The 21,801-nt window shown below is 32.7% G+C and overlaps 1 protein-coding gene across 5 annotated transcripts in view; it reads left to right on the top strand.

Moving 5' to 3' along the window:
- Positions 1–21,801, top strand: part of Fur2 (furin-like protease 2) — a 390,070-nt gene that overhangs the window by 16,267 nt on the left and 352,002 nt on the right. For 4 of the 5 annotated variants that reach the window (XM_087411225.1, XM_087411224.1, XM_087411227.1 and 1 more), the window contains exon 2: positions 1,216–1,836. In XM_087411225.1, the coding sequence (XP_087267351.1) occupies positions 1,657–1,836 (180 nt within the window). In that variant the 5' untranslated portion in view covers positions 1,216–1,656. Of the gene's footprint in view, positions 1–1,215; positions 1,837–21,801 lie in introns of those variants that run through there. The other variant, XM_087411228.1, reaches the window with a different exon arrangement.

Raw genomic sequence — 21,801 nt, 5'->3', positions numbered from 1 at the left:
ATAAATCGTATCCGTCAGCTACTTTAGTCTATTTCCTGAATCATTACGAACGTTAACGGTTTCGTGAGAGAGTCCGATTAACTTCAAACTCATGTTCGGCCTTTCGCTCGTTTCGTCGTAACTATCGACAGTGCTGTGGAAACAGACTTCTCCTTTTGCCTTACTAGTCTACAGTTACTTGCCGAACTTTAACAGTGACTATATAGATACGTATATAGTCGATCGTATAGTTCACAATCGAAATTTGATCATCGGAAGCTTTTGCCACGCTCTTCAGCAAGTTCGACTCTAATTCCCTTCCTTATTCTTGCCGAATTCAATTCAATCGCGTAACGGCCAATTTTCCCGTCACGAGTTTGAGAAATCATTTTTAGATTTAAACCGAAATATCGCGAACTTGAGTGTTTCTTGGATGCCGCGCGTGCTGGCTTTTATAATTCTGATAAATTTTTTCTAAAAAAGAAAACACGGATTTTCTGTTTGTCGTAACATTAATCCAAATAATTTAAATGACTAAAATAGGTATCGAACATATTATTTATTATATACCTGTGAATAGGGAAAATGAACGATGGAATCTGTCATTGTAATCCCATCCATTAAGCGGTTAACCGAGGATTACCGCGAATGCGCTTATGCAAGTTTAGTTGTATTTTGTCGTGATGGTCGCACCAACATCATCATAATCATCCCATCGCGCCAATGCGTTTCGTTGCGATATAATCGTTTATTTGCGCGTCGCGCTAAATGGGTAAGTGTGTCGAACCGGTATTACGCACTCGGTTATTTGCAAAACAATTGCATCACCGTACGTCACTGTTTTGCAAACAAAAGATTCGGTTATTAAATAATACGTGCCATGAGCTCTCGGTTTCTCTCTCTCTCTCTCTTTCTCTCTGTCTATTTATTTGTTTTTCCGACGAACGAGAAATAGAGAAGAAGAGATGGAGGACGAACACGCGAGAGGAGCAGAAAGAGGAAGGAAGTTTGCAAACATTCGCGCGGACGCGTGCACGCCCATGGCGAAACATTGTAATGCAAATCCGCGACGCGCACGTCAAGAAGCAGGAAAAACGAACTCCCCCCTCGGTGACAATTAATATCACAACGCTCGAGCCCGCAAGAATTCCCACCGCGTCCTTCCGACTCGGCGCGCGTGACACGAATGCACACTGAACGCTATAACCTGCGGTTTTCCTTGTCTTTGTGTTGCAGGGTAAGACCAGCCCACCCGGACCTGACGTCTCTCGCCAACGACGACGACGACGACGACGACGACGACGACGACGACGACGACGACGACGACGAGCGAAACTCGCGGCGCAGTGCCGTCTCGTTTTCACTGTGAGACGACTTCATCCGTCAGCAACGTTGTCCCTCATTCTTGTTGCCGTTCCGGACCGCGTTTTCTCGAAGGAAGTGCAGCGCGGATCCGATGTTGAGACTCGCGAGTTCCGTCGAGCATTGAAATCGACTCGCGAAGAGTCACACGCGCATTCCGCTCAATCGTGAGATTACGCGAAAATTCCGTTGTGCATAATACGTATCTTTTTATCCGAGATATCGCGTCGATCGCAACGTCGTGCGTTTTTCAGTGCCGGAATATACCGTCCCGGATAATCGTAGGACTCGTCGTCGTCATTCGCAGTCGACGACATGATCTTCAGGGTGACGTTGTTGATTGTGTGCACGCTGCTGGCTGGTGCGAGATCTGAACCAAGACCGCGGTCGCGACCAGTGTCGATCTATTCGAATCAGTTCGCCGTTTACGTACCCAGCGGATCGGAGACTGCCGACGAGATCGCCCAGGAACACGGCTTCGACAATCATGGACAGGTGAGTGCATCAGCTGTTTTTTTTACGTAAAGAAGAAACGACATTGAGAGTATCGCTTTAAAGAGTTTTTCTGTTGAAGCTATAAACAGAACTGCGAAGAACACGTTATGAATAATTTTAAATATTATAAATTCAATAATTTTTGTTAAATTTTTGTAACAGGTGGAAACGTACGATATAGAGGATAAAAATTTGAAGCAGTGAAACAGTTTATATGTTTTTCTCCATTTTAAATTTTATATTCTCTCTCTTTTTTTTTAAATATACACACAGTAAATATCTATTCAAATTCAATTTTTGTTTCATAAGATTTTTTAAATATTGAAAAAATTATTAATTAATTATTAATTAATTTTAACATTATTATCGAATTGAATTATAAAGGAATTCTCAAGTAGCTTAAAAAACTGGATTCTCTGTAGAGCGATGTTCTGAATTCTCTCGAGTGCAGTTTTGAATTCCTTGAGTATCCTTGCACTTTACAAGATTACCATGGGACCAGTTTGCTTTTGGCAACGCGCATTCGTCCTTCTTCACATCGAATCATGTATTGACGTTTATCCGTTCTGGCGTTGATGATGAGATTAGATGCTCCGTTACGGGCGGATGCTGCACTGTCGTGGTATGAGATCATAGACCGGGAAAGGGTGTCGATCATGTCGAACAGGTTAGGGGAAAGAGGAAGGCAGAGAACTCAATCTAACGAGACAGATTGGATGGTGGCACTGCCGGAGGGTTCTTCACGTTGTCATTCGTATCAGAAATGACTATTCGACGTATGTTCTTCACAGTTTAGAATGATAATAATATAATACATGTGAGCGAGTGAGAGTCATGAATTAAGATCTCTTTTAATTTACAAGCCTCCTCCTTCACTTGTAGGAATATTACCTACAGAATTATTATATTACATCTTGTCACTTATTACATTAAAGCAGATTAATACAATTTAATAAATTATAATTATATGATTAAGACCAAGTTTTACAACTCACGATTAACTTTTATAACCAAGACTCAATTTATTCCTCACATTTTACGATGTAAGATATATTATTTCAGTTAGTGCTCTCTAGAAATTGATTAATGAAAAACCTTGAATTTTTTAAACTTAGATTTTTTCAGATTTAAATTTTTCAGTTTTTTTAAAAGAAGATTTTGAAAGATTATTAATCTGTTAAAAGCGATTGAAGGAAAGTAGATTAGTATCCGAAAGTACATTAATACCCTCCCTGTCTAATATCTTATAAACATTTAAAATATTCGTAGCTTATACTTTGCTGTAGAAAAATTAGTTTTAAGACGTAGTTCGATGAAACTTTGATTGGTAAAGTTTGAAAAGATGTAATGTATAATGTAACTACTTTGTGTATCGACAGTATCGTGTTGATCGGTGCTTAACAAGTGCGACTCTGATTACTTCAGAGTAACAGACAGAGAAAAAGTAGTGATTGGTACCTAACGTGTTTTACTGCAGTTTCGTTTTGCGCAACTTTACACGCCGTTGTCTATGACTGGATACGGGAAGTGTGGTCGGTTTACCACTGATAAGGTAGTTGATAAATATTATACTGTGTATCCTGGAGTTGTGCATCGCTCATGGTCAGGCAATGGCGAACGTGACAGAAACATCGCACGCTAAACAGTCGTTTATACAGCCCGATTGCACGCTAAGTACTCGTTTATATTGCTGAATACGTGGCTGCAAATATGTTAGCACGTTGACCGATATATACGAATATATACGATATATACGATATGTCCTAGAATTTGCATATAATAGGATTCGTTCAGTAATCCATAATTGATTCCTTTTCTCTTAATAAAAATTAGTTGACTTATCTGCTTATCTCCATTTATAATTTTTCAATTCGATTAACCCTCCGTCGATAATGTGAAATTTTCACTCTTTGTCCGTAATTCCTTCGAACTTTATAGTACAGATTTTTATATTTTTTCGAATTGTATAAAAATTTAAAAAAATCTTACTCGTGAAAGCTTTTAAAAATTTTTAATATCGTAAATGTTGAATTGTATTTTACTTTTTTAATAAATTTAAATTTGTTTACCAGAATTCATAATTTAAAAAATCGAATCTGTGGAAAGTTAATATCCCGATATAATAAATCAGGGAAAACCTAGACATTAAAAAATAATTGAATTTAATAAACTAGATGTTTTTTTGTTATTTTTAACAGTTTATTGATTATTTTTACATCTTTATTAGAAAGAACACTTTTTCCTTAACTTGAAATCTTATTACATCACAAATGAGTTCCAACTTTGGATAAGTCATCTTCTATCTTCTACCAGATCATACGGATTTTTATCCAACTTTTCAGTTACATCACATTTAAAATGTAAAAACGTCGCCGTAATATACAGCTTTGAAATATCATGCGAACGACGTAACCGTGTCTATATCGGTATATGTAAACGTAGCGTAATATAAAATATTTCCTACTCATATGCTGACCGCATAGGTTCTCTCGTCAAGACCAGATCTCTGTCAAGGTTCTCAGCATTCGAGCGATTTGCATTTGTAGTATGTAAAACATCAGTTACGACATTAAATTGCCACGGTATAACAATTGCGTAACTACTCGAGTTGAAAGTGGTGCCATATAAAAAATAATTTTAGTAGTAAATATATAAATTATAGGCATAATTGTAAAATATATATATTTGAAATAATATTAAATAATATTAAATTTTAATTGGGTTATTTGTGCACTGCAAGAATTAAAATAAATTGCATTACCGAATAAATTACATCACTTATACTTAGGATTATACGCGTTTAATTGAAAAATATTTATGTGTTATTATTGATTATGTAACTTGCACGTGTACATTTAACTTATAAATAGCTTTGTACAATGCCAATTTTTAACGAGAGCATTTTATACACCGTTTTAATTACTTCGATTACATTTACGTGCTATTTTTATTTTTGATACAATATTTTTCATGATAGCGCAATGAAAATTCACAAAAATTGTACGATGTAATTGAGTCATGTTGTTTAACTGCAGGCGTAGTAGGAAGAGTTTCACCGGTTCTTTTTCTTCAGTATATTCACGCGCTTTCGCGTTTTCCTAGTCACGAGTAATGAACTTTTTATATCTATCCGTAGACTGGGAGAGATCGTGCTCCTGTATTTTCTTCGTGCTTCAATTCATTGGCGTGACGAGAATTTTCGCTCAGCGGATTTGACGATGCACTTACAAAATCTGATTTTATCAAATGAACGTGAGTAATCGAACCGAGTCGAATGTCGTTGCATGTAAAACGGGGCGAGTTTCGCTACGGTTATATGATCCTATCAGCGATATTCTCGATCTCGACGGATAAGCGACAAAGCGCGAGCGGAGTCTTTCGCGTCGAACAACTATCTGCTGGATCTGGGATTTTATGACGAGATGAATTGCGGCAGTGTGGAAATTCTGAAAAATAATTAAGCGCTGGAATTACGAAAAGGGGAAACGCAAGGTAAAATTACACAGAGAACGCTTCTGATAACTTATCGTTTATTTGTATGAGCAGTAAAGCATTACAAGCGTCCAGAATAATGTGTTTTTCTTTCATGTTTTCATAGAGAACTATTTAACGGTTAAAATTGTTCAAAAAGTTACTGTGAAAAGATCGTCCTCGCTATTGTTTAATAAAAAAAATGTCCAGAATACAATTGCAAGAGTCAGATATCTAATAGGATGTTTTTTGATAGATGTGCTTTTTACATTTATTTTGAAAATCTTATAAAATATACAGCTGTAATGCGGGATATAATTGACATTTAATTAATAATTACTTAAATAACGTTGAAACGAAACATTTATTTTCTCACTCATATTCAACTGTATTAGTTGATGAAACCGATTTCACAAATATTCTTCTAGAAAATTAGAGGATTCCTGCTTGTGTGAAGTAAAAATATCGTAATTAGAAAGTTTTCGTTAAACGTGTGTTTCAAATCATTTTCTCCTAATACAACATTAAAAATAATAATTCCTTCAGTTGTTCATAGTAAGAATCTCATATATGCAGCTCTTTTTTTCTCCGTGAAGTCTTCTTCGTATATAGACGGCGACCCAGACAAGTATCCTCTGTTATTGGTTTAACCTGGAGCATCGACACGGTAAACGTCCAGGGAGCCGTTACTTCTCGTAGATAACAGTTGACGTTCCATGTGCAGTATCGTTCTATTCCTCCTTTTGCTATTTTCCGCACATTCGTTGTAAGTGATTTTACAGAGAACGAGAAGAAATGGTGAGGGTTAAAAAAGATGAATCGAAAGGAAGGGAGAAGAAAGGGAGAGAGAGAGAGGAACAACGTAATAATCGTCATGTACTCATCGTGTATCAACGAGTGGTTGCATTTGCTAGGCCGCGGTAATAAACTTTTATCTCTCAACACGTATATGTATTCGCGGAGAATGTTCTTTTCTCTCTTTTTTTTTTTCACTTTTCTCACACCCCCACGTTGCCGCCCTTCTCTCTGTCCGGAACGCAAAACCGACTGGTTGATGCAGTAGAAGAAGAGGGTGGTTACGAGGAATAGAAAAAGGCGTCGCGCGCGCGGTGAAAAGAGGGTTTTGCCATCCCGTACGTCATCTCCCGACGAGATAAAAACTTTAGCGCTCGTTGTTGGAAAAAAGTGGCTACCGCGCGGGATGGGGTGAGGGCGATGGTGAAAACACCACGAGAAAATCGCAGAAACTACCGAGCCACGGTCACGGATCCGACAACGGACATGTCGTGTATCGCGCGGCGGAAACGACGCGTTTCGCGAGTTGAAAAGTTTTTTTTTTTTTAACGTCACGTTAGAGAGTACAATTATTGCACAACTTACAAGGGTTCTGTTTTAATTGTTTGAAACCAATTCGATTCTCCTTGGATTATATTGTTAAACAAAAATCTCTCTAAGAGACATATATTTTTTAATATACGCCTAATCTTTAAGAGGTGAAATAACCATTCAAAACTAACGCTTATATCTTACTCCTGTTAATTATCAGCGAAATGATAACATGTACAGAAAAATGTAGACAAACTGTGATGATTTTTTAATAAATTGTGATGATTTTTTTATGCTTTATAATTGTGGGTGCATTTAGATTTAAAAAAAATCTAATATTTTGAAAATATTCCTGTCTCTATTAATTTTGAGGAATTGTTTTACTCCTTAAATCTGAGATTGAATTTTTATTATTTTATAAAAAAATACGTGTTTCTTAGATATATCTTTGTATTTTGACTCATGTATATAACAATATATTTCAAGAAGAATCGGTTTCGAACCATAATTGTGATAGATCTCTTGTTAGTCGAGTTCGCGCGATTCCTCGCGAAAATTGGATGAAAAGCGCACAAACTTCTGACAAGCCCAAACTGCAACAATATACATTGCTTTTGCAAAGTGTAAATGGCGGTTAATAGAAGCAGAAATAAACGTACACGTAATTTAGACAAATTGGACTTTATTATGAAAATTTTATAATGAAAATTTTATTATGAAAATATTATAATGACTCTCGAATAAATTTTATGTTCATCAATAATTCATAGGATGTCATTTATTTAGAAATTGATATGATTGTAACAATAAATAGTCATATATTAGAAATTGATAATTATTCTTTATTTTTATTTTTGAAAGAAAAGTTTACTTTTGATCTACAGAAACTTCACTTGTAATGTATATGTTCATTATGTCTGGCTTTTAGCATTTTGATACTTTTATTTTGGAATTAAAGAGAATCGAATAAAAAGATTAGAAATATCTTTTTTATTTTACTTTCCAGGAACTCTGTTTAGAATTGAGTATAGTTTCCGTATTAAACTTATTTATAAGCTCGATACAGGGTGGATGATTGGTTAGATATTTTAGCATGACACGTCGCTTAAGCGACAGGTGGAAAGAAGTCCGCCAAACTATGCTGTTATTGTGTGATAAAATGTTGAGCTTGCGTTCGACAATCGCTTCACCGCGATGGCCTCATAATATCCACCGTGTCCGAGCATGCAACCAGAGGCAGAGGCGCATGCAAATTCGCGAAATCCGGCTATTATGTAAAGCGGAGAGAGGTCGTTGGCAGCAGCGTCGCGGTCGGGAATATTTTGCGAAACCTATTGACGTAGCGGATAAGAGGAAATCATGCAATATCGCGTATGATCTTATTGTAAACGTTAATAATTGATCAAAATAATTCGATAATTTGAGCATTAATTAAATTAATAATATCTAAATAAATTATATTCTCGAAATGAGAAAAAAATTGTTTATGAAGCTATTTTATTGCTATTTCATAATAATTCTTTCTCGTATGGCTATATAGTTATTTCATTGTAATCCTCTGTTGCATGGTTTACAATGAGAACGTCTATAAAGCGAAAATTTTAAATTAAAAAAATGAAGTTTTAAAATTTTATAGATTTATGATCATTAATGTCAGCAGATTGCTGGAACGCGCGAGATTCTACCGGATTGGCACAATTCCGCAGGCAAATAACTTCATAACAACAAACTCGATAAATTGGAGTCGCGTGAAATTTCGTGCATAAGGGCGTTAATAAAGTTCCGCCTCATTTCCTACTTCGGTAATAAGTTTCGTCCAACTCGGCCAAACGTTCTCCTCGAGTTATCTGTCGGACGGACGAGTTATCTGGAGATGGAGCAAATTGGACGTTACGATGAAGGGATGCGGTACCAGGAGATAGGGGGGATAACCTAAAATTAAAACATATTAGTCCGATCGACACGGGGTGTTTCGTGTTGAACGTGTGGGAATCGAGTTTCGTGTGGCGCTCGAGTTAAGCTAATTGATTATCCTTCCACCGCTGGCGGACCCCCTGCCCGTAATCGCAGGTATCAAATTTCTCGCTATACCTGTTACGTTTCGCAAGGAGCAAGAGCGCGTGCTTAGGTTCGCCAGAATTTACGGCGGGTTAGTAACACGATTACTCTTCCCAGCTCTGCGCCATATCACGAGCATCCCACCCGACTCTGTGTGTGTTTGCGCTCTCTCTCTCTCTCTCTTTCTCTCTTTCTCCGCTCTTAAAATTAAGCGCGGAACCTGAATCTTTTATCGTAATTTCCGTCAACCATGAATTTTCTTGCCACTGTCGCGTACAGATTTAAAAATTGTTGTGTGTTTTTTAATGTTTTCTATAAAAAACTTCATATCTAATATGTCTTTGTAACGAAAACTTGATGGAAGATTATAATTTGTCACGATTATTAAATTCTAATTTACGAAGGGATTCTTTAAAGGATTTTTGAAAAAATTTCTTTGATTTAAATAAAAATTATTTGATTTAAAGAAATTATGTTTAAATTCAAGAAATCATGATTTGAACATCATTTCTTGGATTTGAACATAATTTTTTTAAATCAAATAAATTTTATTTGATTTTAAAGAATAATGTTTAAATCAAAGAAATTTTTTCACAAATCAAAGAAATTTTTTCACAAATCAAAGAAATTTTTTCTTTAATCCGTGTAGAAAATTTCTTTAAATCGAAGCAACCTTTTCTTTGGGCGTACATAATGTATCAAAGTATGAAATTAGCCCCCTCTAAAATTGGTTTTTAAATAACTTTTTTATCAGAAGTGTGCAAACGAAAATTTGAAATGTACATACATGTGCAAACGATGAGCAATCGAATGAACTATAGAAAATTAATATTTTTATATTTTTTAAAGTTGGAATACCAACTTTATGGATGTGATGTTTGTATAAAAATTGCCAATTATTTGAATCAAGTTTTACATGCTTGATGATTTAATTTTTATGTAAATATTATTTAAAATGTCTATTTATTTTTTTTGTTATTTTTAAAATTTCTAATCAATATGTAATGTCTATTTTTTAAGATATTATTTCATGATACCGATACATAAATTTTACATGCAAGTAAACCAGGTAAATTAATCGTTAAGCTATGCTTTCAGTGATTATTAGGAAATCTAATCTGCTAATATAATTAAAAGCTAATATAAATGCCAATTAAATGAAGACAAAATTTCTATCCATTATATATCGATTTCAATTTTTTGATTTAATATCATCAATATTATAACAAAATATGATAGGATAATTTGATTAGCATAACATTGATACAATAATATGTGTTTTATATTTTTAACTGAATATGCGATCTCAATCTTTTATATAATTTCAAAATTTTTGTTAACCCATTCAAATTATCTTTACGCTAAATAATTTTAATTTTTAAATAGTTTTGTATTATTATTTTTATTTAAATCAAATAAGAGAAGAATATTATTTTTGATCAAAGCGGATCTTGGTGCTTAGTATGTGAATATACATATACAAATACAATTTCAGTTGTATAGATTGTACGCTGATTCAATTTGTTGGACTGGAAACAATCATGAACTGAAATAATAATCTTACAATTAAATTAATTGATCGTCAAGTTAATAACAATAATACTAGTATTTAAAAAAATTTGTAAATAATTTATTGCCAAAAATATATCATCTCAGCTGGGATTTGAACGTAAATCTCGCTCATTCTGTGCGGGCGTTTTACATTCAACTATCGAGGCATGTGATGATTATTGTTGTATATATTTACAGATTTTTAAGATGCTAGTAGCATTATTATTACATCGACGATCAATTAATTTAATTGAGAGATTATTATTTCAGTTTATGATTGTGTTTCAAGTTCAACAAACCGAATCGGCGCACAATCCATAGAACTGATAATTGTATTTGTATATGTTCATATATGAATATTACTAAACATCAAGACTCGTTTTGACCGAAAATGGCACTCTTCTCTTATTTATGTACACTTTCCGGTTGATTTTCATTAAATATTGTTTTATTTAAATGTTATGAAAAGACAACACACACATACACACAATATATACAATTAGACTAAATAATTCATATCTTAAGATCGAATTTGATAATGTACTTATTCTTTCTTTCTTTCTTTTTAAGTTAATAATTAGATTATGTTTATAAAAGTTTAGATTATAATATTTTGTCATTAAAAGTGTAAAATGTATAAAAAAATGTTTGTTACATTAAGACTTATGATCTATTTCCTATACACAAAATTTACATATCGATAGCAATATTGTATCACTCATAGCCTGGTTTACATCTGGTTTGCACTTAGTCTGCGATCTATATGATAGGTGTCTTTATTTAATCGGTTAAATAAGGATGCCTATAGGATAGGTCGCAGACTAAGCATTCGATGCAATCGTAGCCAATAGCTATAGCATTCTAGGATTAATGTCATATAACGATTAGTTTTGATATTCAAATATATATAATTTTTCTTTTGCTTCTGTGAACTTAATGGAAACTACGTGACTTTATCTTGAAATATAAAAGAATTTGACATATATATTTGCTTCAGAAATGTATAACAATTAATTAAAAAAATAAAGCTCGAGCTAGATTATTATATCGAGCTTAATTGGAAAAAAATCCTTTTAACATTAAGCCATTAGATCTCTTGGAGGGAAATTGAACGTTATTCTCGTGTAAAATGAGGCCACGCTATTGACACGCGTGTCATAATATACTAGCCCGTATAATCGCGAAATCAAACTACTGGCGGTATCAATTGTTTCGCAAGACAGGCAATTAAGCTCGTTGGAATTGACTGCGGGTTGGTAACATGGTTATTCTCTCTCTTTGTCTCCCTCCCCCTCTCCTCTCTTTCTCTCCCTCCCTTCCTCCTTCTCTATTGCCTCTCCTCTTCCTCTATCTCTTGTAACAAAGTCAGGCTCTTCTCTGCGATGACCCGAACTCAACGTGTCAGGTTAAGATCTCATGACGTTATAAATGATAGTAAGAATAGATCTTAGCATAGCTTTCTGATCGGCGTGACAGTAAGTACATATCGCACGAAGGAAGCTACGTACAAACTCGTCTACTCTCGAAATGCTCGCTCGTTGCATTAAGGTATTAAAGGCGAGGCCACTCGCGGAGAAAGGATACACAGAGATTTTCCCACGTGTACCTATAATATAACTGCACTCGAGATACACGTCAATTTACATACAGGGTGTTTCATAAAAACAGTCTCGTTATTATGTAATGCATTTGTCGCATTGACAATAAATAAATAAAAAGAAAGAATGCTTAAAACATAATATTAAATAAAATTTCATCGAAAGTTAATTAGCAGATTTTTTTTCTCCAAAATGTTTTAACAAATTTCGTATTTAGAAAAAAAAAATAAGGTGAAATACGAGAAAAAAAAGTTTTATTTCTGATAGTCAATTTTCTCTCTTAATTCTTTAGAGGTATGGCAATTTTAAATCGTATCTTATACCGAATAGAGATTGCTGAATTCGATTTAAATTTAGCTTCTCTCGTGCAAAGTTTTATTAAGATCTAAGTTCCAATGTTACTTGATGAAATGCTGAAATACTGTCATAATTCTCTCTCAAGACAGAACTCAGAATAAAGTTGGCTTAGTTGGAGACAATGCTCGGTACTAATATAATATTGTATTAAGATACATATATAACTGATTCATTTCGCATGAAACGTACTATACTTATTCTCTATATGAGTTGTCTATATTTTCACACCCACTACATAGTGAGAGCAAGAAGTATTCATACAAGGAAATTTTTAATAAAAAAAGTCTTATTTATAAAAAATAAACATTAATTAGCCATTTTATACAATGGATATATTCTATTCCAACATAAACAAACGAGCTTCGCATGTATTCCTGAAATTAGAAGTCAAATTTCTCGACTGTACGAATACTTTTTGAGCATCCAAACAATAGAATTTTTAATTTGCGCTTATTTTTTAAATAATATATTTTCTATAATTAATGCATATTTTCTATAATTAATTTTTGGTATATATGATTTTAAGAAACATACAGTCTATTTTATTCTTTATGAATAAATTGTTAATTACCCAGCAAGAAATGATTGTCAATTAAATCGAATCGACGTCGAATTGATGTTGAAATCGTATCGATTTGAGATCAATTCGATGACTCATTTTTTGCTACATAATATTCACTTTTTAAAAATAAAGTTTTTTTAAAAAATATTTTCTTTGTTCGAATACTTTTTGCACTCACTGTGTATATTATATACAAATATATATTTTTTTTATACACGCACACACAGACATAATATATATATATATATATATATATATATATATATATATATATATGTGTGTGTTTTTTGCCATATAACCATAGTATGTTATATATTTTTTTACGATGATGGCAGGTTGCGACGATCCTTTCCTTTCTCACTGGGAAAAATACAAACTTTTACGTTCACTGTTGGGATCGCAGTAGGATGCACGCTTTTGATAACGATGAAATTGTCCGACTTTATAAGATTGAAGCTGTACAGATGGTATTTAGAAACGTGATACAAGAAGATGCTGAGTGCCATTTTTAAGATATTATTTTTTTTTTATTAAGCAAAAAGAAAGTCTCTACACTAAGGCGAATATCTAGAAATACAATAAATCTAATAATAATAATAATAATAATAAATGAAATTTTGCATTACTATTTTCATAAAATTGAACATATAAGTAGAAGAAAAGATAGAATTCATTTTTTTTCGTGTAATTTTTTAATTTTTAATTATATTCAAATAATGATATTTCAAACGATAATTTATTGATTTAATATAAAACACACTTGAATGACTAAGACAGTTCATAAAATGAGAAAAATTGTTTAAATGAAAAGAGATATTATAACGTGAACTATCTGAATGGAATGATAAAGTGAGTTCCTCTATATTTTTACAGAATTTTCTTTATGGCTATTTGGACTTTCTATGAAGTTTGAATAGCTAGAAAATTCTCAATGTATTGAGATATTATCAAATTCAGAAGTTCCTTTTCATGAATACGTTCTTCTAACAATATTCTTGCGTTGATTCTGTTCTCGTGAACGTTTACCACGGGTACTATTTCCCCACTTTAAGGGATCTCTAGGGACTTCTTAAATGATAACGGTGAAGCTTTTTGGCGAAAAACAACGCTCTGCAATGTTTTTTATTAAAAATTCCTGAACACATCCTACTTGTTAAGAGATCCAATATAGAAACGGACAAAATTTACATTTATTTATGTCTCAGCAAAAATATAGTTACGCAAGCTTTCTATTTTCTTAGAATAGAAGAATAATATTTTAAAAATTAATTTAAGATATGAGTTTAAATTATTACTTATACTGAACTGTAAATATTAAACTTAACATTAAAAATTATACAAAAAACTTTGATATTTGATCAATAAGTAAACATCAATAAATAATAAATAAACATTATTTATCAACAAACAGTCAGCCATGACGGTAATTATTTCATCACTTCGATATCTATCTAAGAACAAGTTAAAAACTCTTTTGCAAGAGATAGTGCTAATTATAATACAGAATTTTATTTAGTAGCAGAAGCCTATGTTATCACTTTTTTCCCTGTGATTTTGGTCACGGAGTATGAGTTTAATGCAACGAAAATTTTCCGTTCTTTGAAGGGTTGAAAAAACTTTCTGTGAGATGAAATACTTTCCGGCCAATAGCATTCAGTGTTGCGGACGAAAGATCGCGTCATCTAATAAATATAAAAATAAATATCAAATACGCAACGGGAGTGAAAGAAAGATCCGGTGGTCCATTTGGAGGGTGTCTCCTCCAGTTCCAGATACGCCATGACGCATAACGGAGGATACCGTTGTTGACTTTATACCTGCTGTCACAATTTCTGCGAATCGTTTTATCCCAACAGACCGTAGAAAATCAGTTTTCTTCCGCGTCGCTCGTTCTTACCCTATTATTACTGAACCTTTGCGCGTAAAAATCTCCCGATTTCTAGCACGATCAATATTTTTTTAACTTCCTCCTTTCATGTTCTCATTTTTCCCTAGTTAGTTTGCTTTTGGTTCGGTTTTTCTTAGTTTTTATATAGAGCGAAACAAATTAATGCGTCGTATAACTGTTTTATTTTAAAAAATTCTTGAGTAGATAAGTTCTGGAAGGAATTTCTATGTAACAAGATATAACACAAACAATCTTTATGCTCTACTCAAGTTTTACTTATTGTATAAAATTATTAGAAACTTTGCATGAAATAATGTTATTATATACATATATAAATCAATTCATATATAATATATATAAATTTAATATAAATTTCATAGTTTAATAATTTAAGAAATTATTTTTTGTTTAGATTTTCAGTAAAACTTCTAATCGAGTTTAATAGTAGGAAGTAATCTCTCGTTGGAATATGTTTATTCCTATCTGCTTTTATTTTTGAATATATTTGTTTTTACTAATTTGATGTTTTTTACTATTCCTTATGACAGAAAACTAATTTTTTCTTTCTTTAGTTTGGGATTTATAAAGCAGGATTGTTGCGTCGCGCGACTTTGTACTCATATTTTCCTGAAGAAAGACGGTAATAACGAGTCAAGACGTACATAAGCCGCTTACACTAGGAATCTTCACTTGCACTGGACTGGGTATTAAGATGCAAAAGATATACAGCTTCGAATATTCTTCTTCTATACAGGATGCCAATTCTACTGTATTTTCTTTGCAATTTTTCTATGGCGAATTTGAAATCGGCATTTCTTTAGTGATTGTGTAAATTACAGCCTGAGTCCATTTTTCTTGGCCTTTAAACTTTTAGATGAAAAGAACATGGCGATCTATGCTATATACACAAAAAAATTTCTGGTTGAAAATGAACGAATCAGAATTTTCTGGTAAAATTTACTAGATTTCTTATTTTTACCAGAATAATTATATCAATCAGAATTCTAATAGATTTAACCAGAAAATTCTGATTCGACCAATTTCCACCAGAGTTACTATTTAATCCAACCAGATTATTTTTCTCAGTGTATAAAAAATTGAATTATGATTAAAATCAAATAAAGAATAGTCATTCAACGAATAGTTTGAGCTAATAAACGATTGTGAAGTAGAAGTTAGTTAAGCTCTTGGTTAAACCTTAAACGCATAAACAGTTAATAAAATTTTTAGATATTAATGGTTAGATGTGTTGTTAGATATTAACGGAATTATAAACGGATATTGAAAGTTAAAAAATTTACAAAGTCAGGTCAACTTTTAATCGATATTCACAGAAACAAAAATTCCAAATTCATAGAATTTGCAATTGGAAGTTTGCGCGATACGTCTGCGGCATTTGGTATATTTGCGATATGCATTATACATTCAATTTTAACCGCGTTGCACTATGATCAAGGATCAAGGTTTAGAAAGAATCTCCAGCTGAATTTGGGATATTTATTGAATGATTGTATCGTTGACAGGATTTATTGCGACGAGATTTTATGCACCGCGTTATTTCGCAGTTTCCTGTTAGGTATGTTCTTAGTACAAGACGCAGTTTCGCAGCTAATTCGCAAGGGAAATCGTGCTTCTGATGCAAATTCGCGAATGCAAATTGCGCGCGAAAGTGTCAAAGTCTCGCCAAAAGTATAACTTACGTTACGTCCAAAATCACGTAGTTCATGTATATTTAAGAGCCTACGGCATGTGCTAAATTATGCATTCCGATATTTTTGATATAACACTCTCCCTGGGATCGTCTCCCATAAACAAATCAGTTGTAAAGTATATCGCGAACGATTATTCCTTTAAATACTAAAAAATAATCCTAATAAGGATATCTGAAAATCTAGGTACCTAGTATACATGTAGGATGTAGGATTGCATGTCTGTTATGAAATTCGTAAACTGGTGGTGGATTATTGGCTTAAACCGTTCATTATTTAGTAGCTAAATGTTTGATTATTAGTCATGCAATATATGAGGTTTATTGTGCGGTTTGCGTTAAACCTCAAATATACATTTTCAATTAAAATTAAAGGTAATGTTTTCTCACTGCTTAATTGGATACAATTTCTTTAATGGCTAAAGCAAACAAACAAATTGAATTAAGTTTTTGCTAAACCGACTCGCTTGGAATCAATTTAGTTAACAAATTTTGTTACGTAATTTTCTCAATTAAGCAACTCTGAAATTTAAACTGTCTCTATATGTCGGTTTAAATTTACATGAAGGTAGATCGATCTAAAATTTCTCGAGGCTGAAATTCAATCTTATGAAACACACCGTAAATATATCTATATTCATTATAATACGCTGCCACTGGTCGGTTTAGTATTAAGAATACTCCGCGTTTGATGATCGACGAGGCGAACGTGTCGTGTTGTTTGCTTAATTGACATGTGATTTGGCTATACTCATGCACGGCCGTGCATGATATTCAAATCTCTCATGACGTCTAAACAATTAATTATAATGCAGCTGTCCGTGATCGATCAATTTTATTCGTAAATTATGCAAACTGGGAAATTTTGTTATTAATATTAGAAATGAACTATTCTTGTATTTATATCAACATTTTAATCTTTCAATAAATTTAAAGCAAAATTACTTTCTAAAATTGGATCAGTATATTATTATTGATTTTAGTGCTACACTTATAGGTAACTGATGTAATCATCAGCTAACGTGTTTTTCAGTAATAATACACTGATTTTTAGAAGATGATTTTATGATTTTCTGTAGATTAAAATGCATATCAATTATAAGTGTAACACTGGTTTACTACAGAGTAGATTCTTTAAAATTTCACATTATTACCTGTTTATTTTTATACCATTTCTTCTGTTTGACGCTAAGGTTTTTAACGGAAACTCGCACGTTGCATCATCCGCAACATCCGCGATCATAGATCGCTGCACAGATTTAGCACATGTTGCTAAGCTGTCTTATATCTCCCCACCATGAATTATTTGAGCCTGGTTTCGCGAAACCAGGCCCTCACGTGAGCATTATACGCCATAATACGTCACCGTATATGGGGTAAACCGGTACTTCGAGAAACTGGCAGGGCGGGTCATTTAACGGGGTAATTGTACCGTTGTTGTCGAGAAACGGATGCAGCTCTCGGTATTAAATACGCGCCTTCCGTTTCTTCGGCCGACAGACAGAAAAACAGAAGTCACCAGAGACCTACTGTCTAGCACCGTCGTCTCTATTCTGCCACTCACCCTCCCACTTTACCTCTTGCATCTCTCATTCGAGTTTGTTCTCTTTTTGATTCTCACATACACGTAAGTACGTATACAGTTATCCTTTCACTTATACTTACTCGTACATCGATTCTTCTCTTTTGTTACATGTCGTTTACTCGCTCACTCTTTTATACTCTCGCATGTCTTTCACTCTTTTGCTCACTCATACACATTTCTCTCTCTCTCTCTCTCTCTCTCTTCATTCTCGGCGCCTTGTCTGGCCGGTTCTTCTGACGCGATTCCTGGCATTGTCGTAACCAGATGTTTGTCTCACTGGAGACATCCGCATATCCTACGAACAATAATGAAAGATCCGCGTGCGAATCCAAGTAATTTCGGAAAATATCGCGCTACAACGGCGCAGATTGGACGTTGTATCTGTGGCCCTTTCCTCGGTCCGTGTTGAACATTTACCGTGTTCATTTACCGTGGACGATGTTGCCACACTACTGCATAAAACGCGTTTTACGTGGTCTTGCACGCGATTTGTATACATATAGTCTCTATTTTTGTTTAGTCTTTATAGTTTGGGCTTGGTCATAATCATAATCGTTTAATTTTTTATTTATTTATGATGATAATCTCAATCTCTTTTCCAATTTGAGTTTATTCAGTAAAAAATAATAGTACGCCATTTTTCAAGAAATTAATAAAATATTAAATTAATGTATTAAAGACTAAGTAGAGAAATTAAATAACAATATGAAAAATTATTAATTAAATAATTAATCGAATAATTAAATAATGTGGAAATTATAACTTTCATTGCTGCATGATGTCGCTATTGGCATCGTTTTCTTCGTTAATGAAAAAGTGGCAATAAATGAGTGAAAGTATCGGGACTTTCGAATGAATTCGTTTGATCATCATCATGTTATATACTTTGGAAACATTTTCAAACGACGAAATGTCACATCCCGCAACATTTTACCGTTCGATTGCCATGCTAGAGACAGCCGTCACTGCACAATAATTTCGAAAGCCGCCGTCTCTATGGATACTTTATTATATCATGAATATACTGCATGCCAGGTAGATGTTCAACAAGACCGCCTTACATTACTTTCAGTTGACGTTTTCTCGCCGATCTCGAATTTATGTTTACGATAGTTGTTGGACAGTCGCGCGATATATATGGTATTGGAAAGAGTCGCTCGTTGATCTACTCTACAACCGAAAGATACTCCAAAGAGTCGACTCACGCCGATTACAAAGTTTACGGTCGAGCTGTAACATTACTTCTTCTCTGTTACGAGGCCCTTCCTGTGTCTCAAGGACCAGTATCTCTCGAGGAATGGTATTTACCGAATACTGATATGGCAATTGTTGTTGTATGATAAAACGAAGTTATCTGGTTTTCTATATAGTGTATATTTAAATAAAACAAAATCTAAAACTATCGCACGTTAGATAATACTTTTATTATTTCAAAAATTACTGCTTGAAATAAAAATATACATAAAAATATACATAAAAATATACATAAAAATATACATAAAAATATTACTTTTTTACTTAATTTTGTGAAAATTTTCTTGTTGTGGTATTTTGATTCGTGAATTTCGAAACATTCTTATATACGATGTACATTAATAACATAATATTAAGATAGCACAATGATAATAATTTTTGATACATTAAAAATGAATATTTACACACACACGCGCACACAAAAGTATATATTTAAGTATTTTGCAATATGCAACTATATATTCTTCTTAAAAAAATTATATGTTTTTTATATTAATTGATTTGTCATTACTTTATGCATAAAAGTATAAAGTACGATTATTAAAATATTATAGTTTACAAGATGTTTTATGTCAATATGTGCTAGAGTAAAGTATAAAGTAATTTAAGAACTATTTTGATTTTTTATCTCTTGATACTAAATTTTTATATGCAAAATAAATTTTTAGTGTCATTATATTTTTAAAAAAATCTAAGGGTGCTACAGATCTGGAAAACCGGGAAAAGTTAAGGAAATTGAAATTGGTCACGAAAACCGGGAAAAGTAAAAAAGATAAAATGTAAAAAAGATTGGAATTTCGAAATTTGCTCACAGTTCCTTGAAACTGCTCCTATTTCAAATAATTGTTATAATTTTTTAAATGTTATATCTGACATTTATAGTCAAATACGTTCAAAACTTGTGCACTTTAAACAATTTTAATAAAATAATAATAAAAATTTATATTTTATTCAGTATTTTTATTTGATTCCTCTTTTTCGTCATAACTGCATTTTTTTCCAAAACTAATTTATTTTTTGCTGTGGCTTGAATTTGCACTCAAAATTGTACTATGCTACTAAGCTTTTTTTTCCGTTGTTTTTAATAATATAGACTAGTTTTCCTACAATTCTTAAGTCTAGATGTTAAAATTTATATATTTTATATTACTCTTGGAAAATTTTCTATTTTCATCTGGAAAACCTGAAAAAGTCAGGGAATTTTAAAATTAAAAGAAATGATAATTATAAAATTTATTTTCTGTAGCAACTCTGAAATCACAATTTCATTTAACAAAATTTTTATATCATGTTTAAAAATTGATTTTTTTGAAAATTAATGTCACTATTATTTGCGTTCCCTCAAACTAGGTAACTTATATTTAATATATATTATTAAATATGAAACATTTTTTTCAAGAAAAATTTTTAAAAAGCATTATTCAAGAGATATTTGAAATCATTTAAAATTGGATACTCGGTGTGCGCGCGCGCGTGTATGTGTGTACATATATAGATAATGGAAATTGTCATTGTGCTAATATTAATATTATGTTATTAATGTACATCTGCATGTATATAAATGAAATATTAATTATCAATTATTAATTATAGTCATTGGTATTGATAATCTATATTAATAATAATTTTAAGTATAATGTTATATTTTATTAAGCAAATAAAATATGTATAAGTGTAATTATATATATATATTCTTATATATATATATTCTTATATATATATATATATTATATATATTCTATTATTTTTACTTTCGAGGCTTTTATGAGTACTTTGTTGATAGATAAGCTGTGTATTTCGCGGGTTATCTCCATTGTCTATCTATATCCATTCTTGACATTCCAAGAAACATATAAACACTTCTATATTTCTACTGTCAAATATTCCAAAAATATACAGTTATATGTAATCTTTAATATCTTTTTTTTTTCAAAATGAACTTTTACGAAATTTTGTTTTTATATTTTCATGATGTACAGATTATTTTAATATTTCTAAAAAAAATATGTCGATATTCGATTAAAACATGCCTATTTGCAACATGTCATTCACAACAGATCCGCTTAGCAGTCGGAGAATAATTTTCGAAAGGGTTGACCCGCGGCGCGGGGGTGCATGCGTTACGAAATAACTGGATTACATCCGCCGCTGCATTTACGCGTGCGAAGCCCTCTACGTACTTAGTCGTGTATTTCACGAGCGTACATTAAAGCCGGCTTATTTATTAAACTAGTATTACTCTCCATTATTCCTGCGCGCAACACACGTTGCGCGTACCGAGATAAATGCCGTGGATTATGGTTGGGGGTGAAAGGGGGCGGGAGAGAAGCTATGAAATTTCTCCACTATCTCATATGTGTTTTCTCCGCGTTATTGCGCGCATTATCGGCGCGTGATACTAGAATTAACAAGTGAAGTACCATCATTGTGAAAAATCCTATAGGTATGTTTTTCATCATGTATGCATTAAAGAGCATTCGCAGGCTACATGTATCGATTTTAGTGAAAATTAATAGCTGAAATTAGTACATCGTATATATTGTAGCTGCATGTCTTCACGAAAAGGTTTTTGCTGAAGTATCTAAAAATTTAGCTATAGATACAGGT

The sequence above is a fragment of the Acromyrmex echinatior genome, chromosome 11, assembly GCF_024713525.1.
Source record: "Acromyrmex echinatior isolate Ae372 chromosome 11, ASM2471352v2, whole genome shotgun sequence".
NCBI classification, from domain to species: domain Eukaryota; kingdom Metazoa; phylum Arthropoda; class Insecta; order Hymenoptera; family Formicidae; genus Acromyrmex; species Acromyrmex echinatior.
Note: the sequence above shows the minus strand (reverse complement) of the source record. Positions and strands in the feature narration are given on the sequence as shown.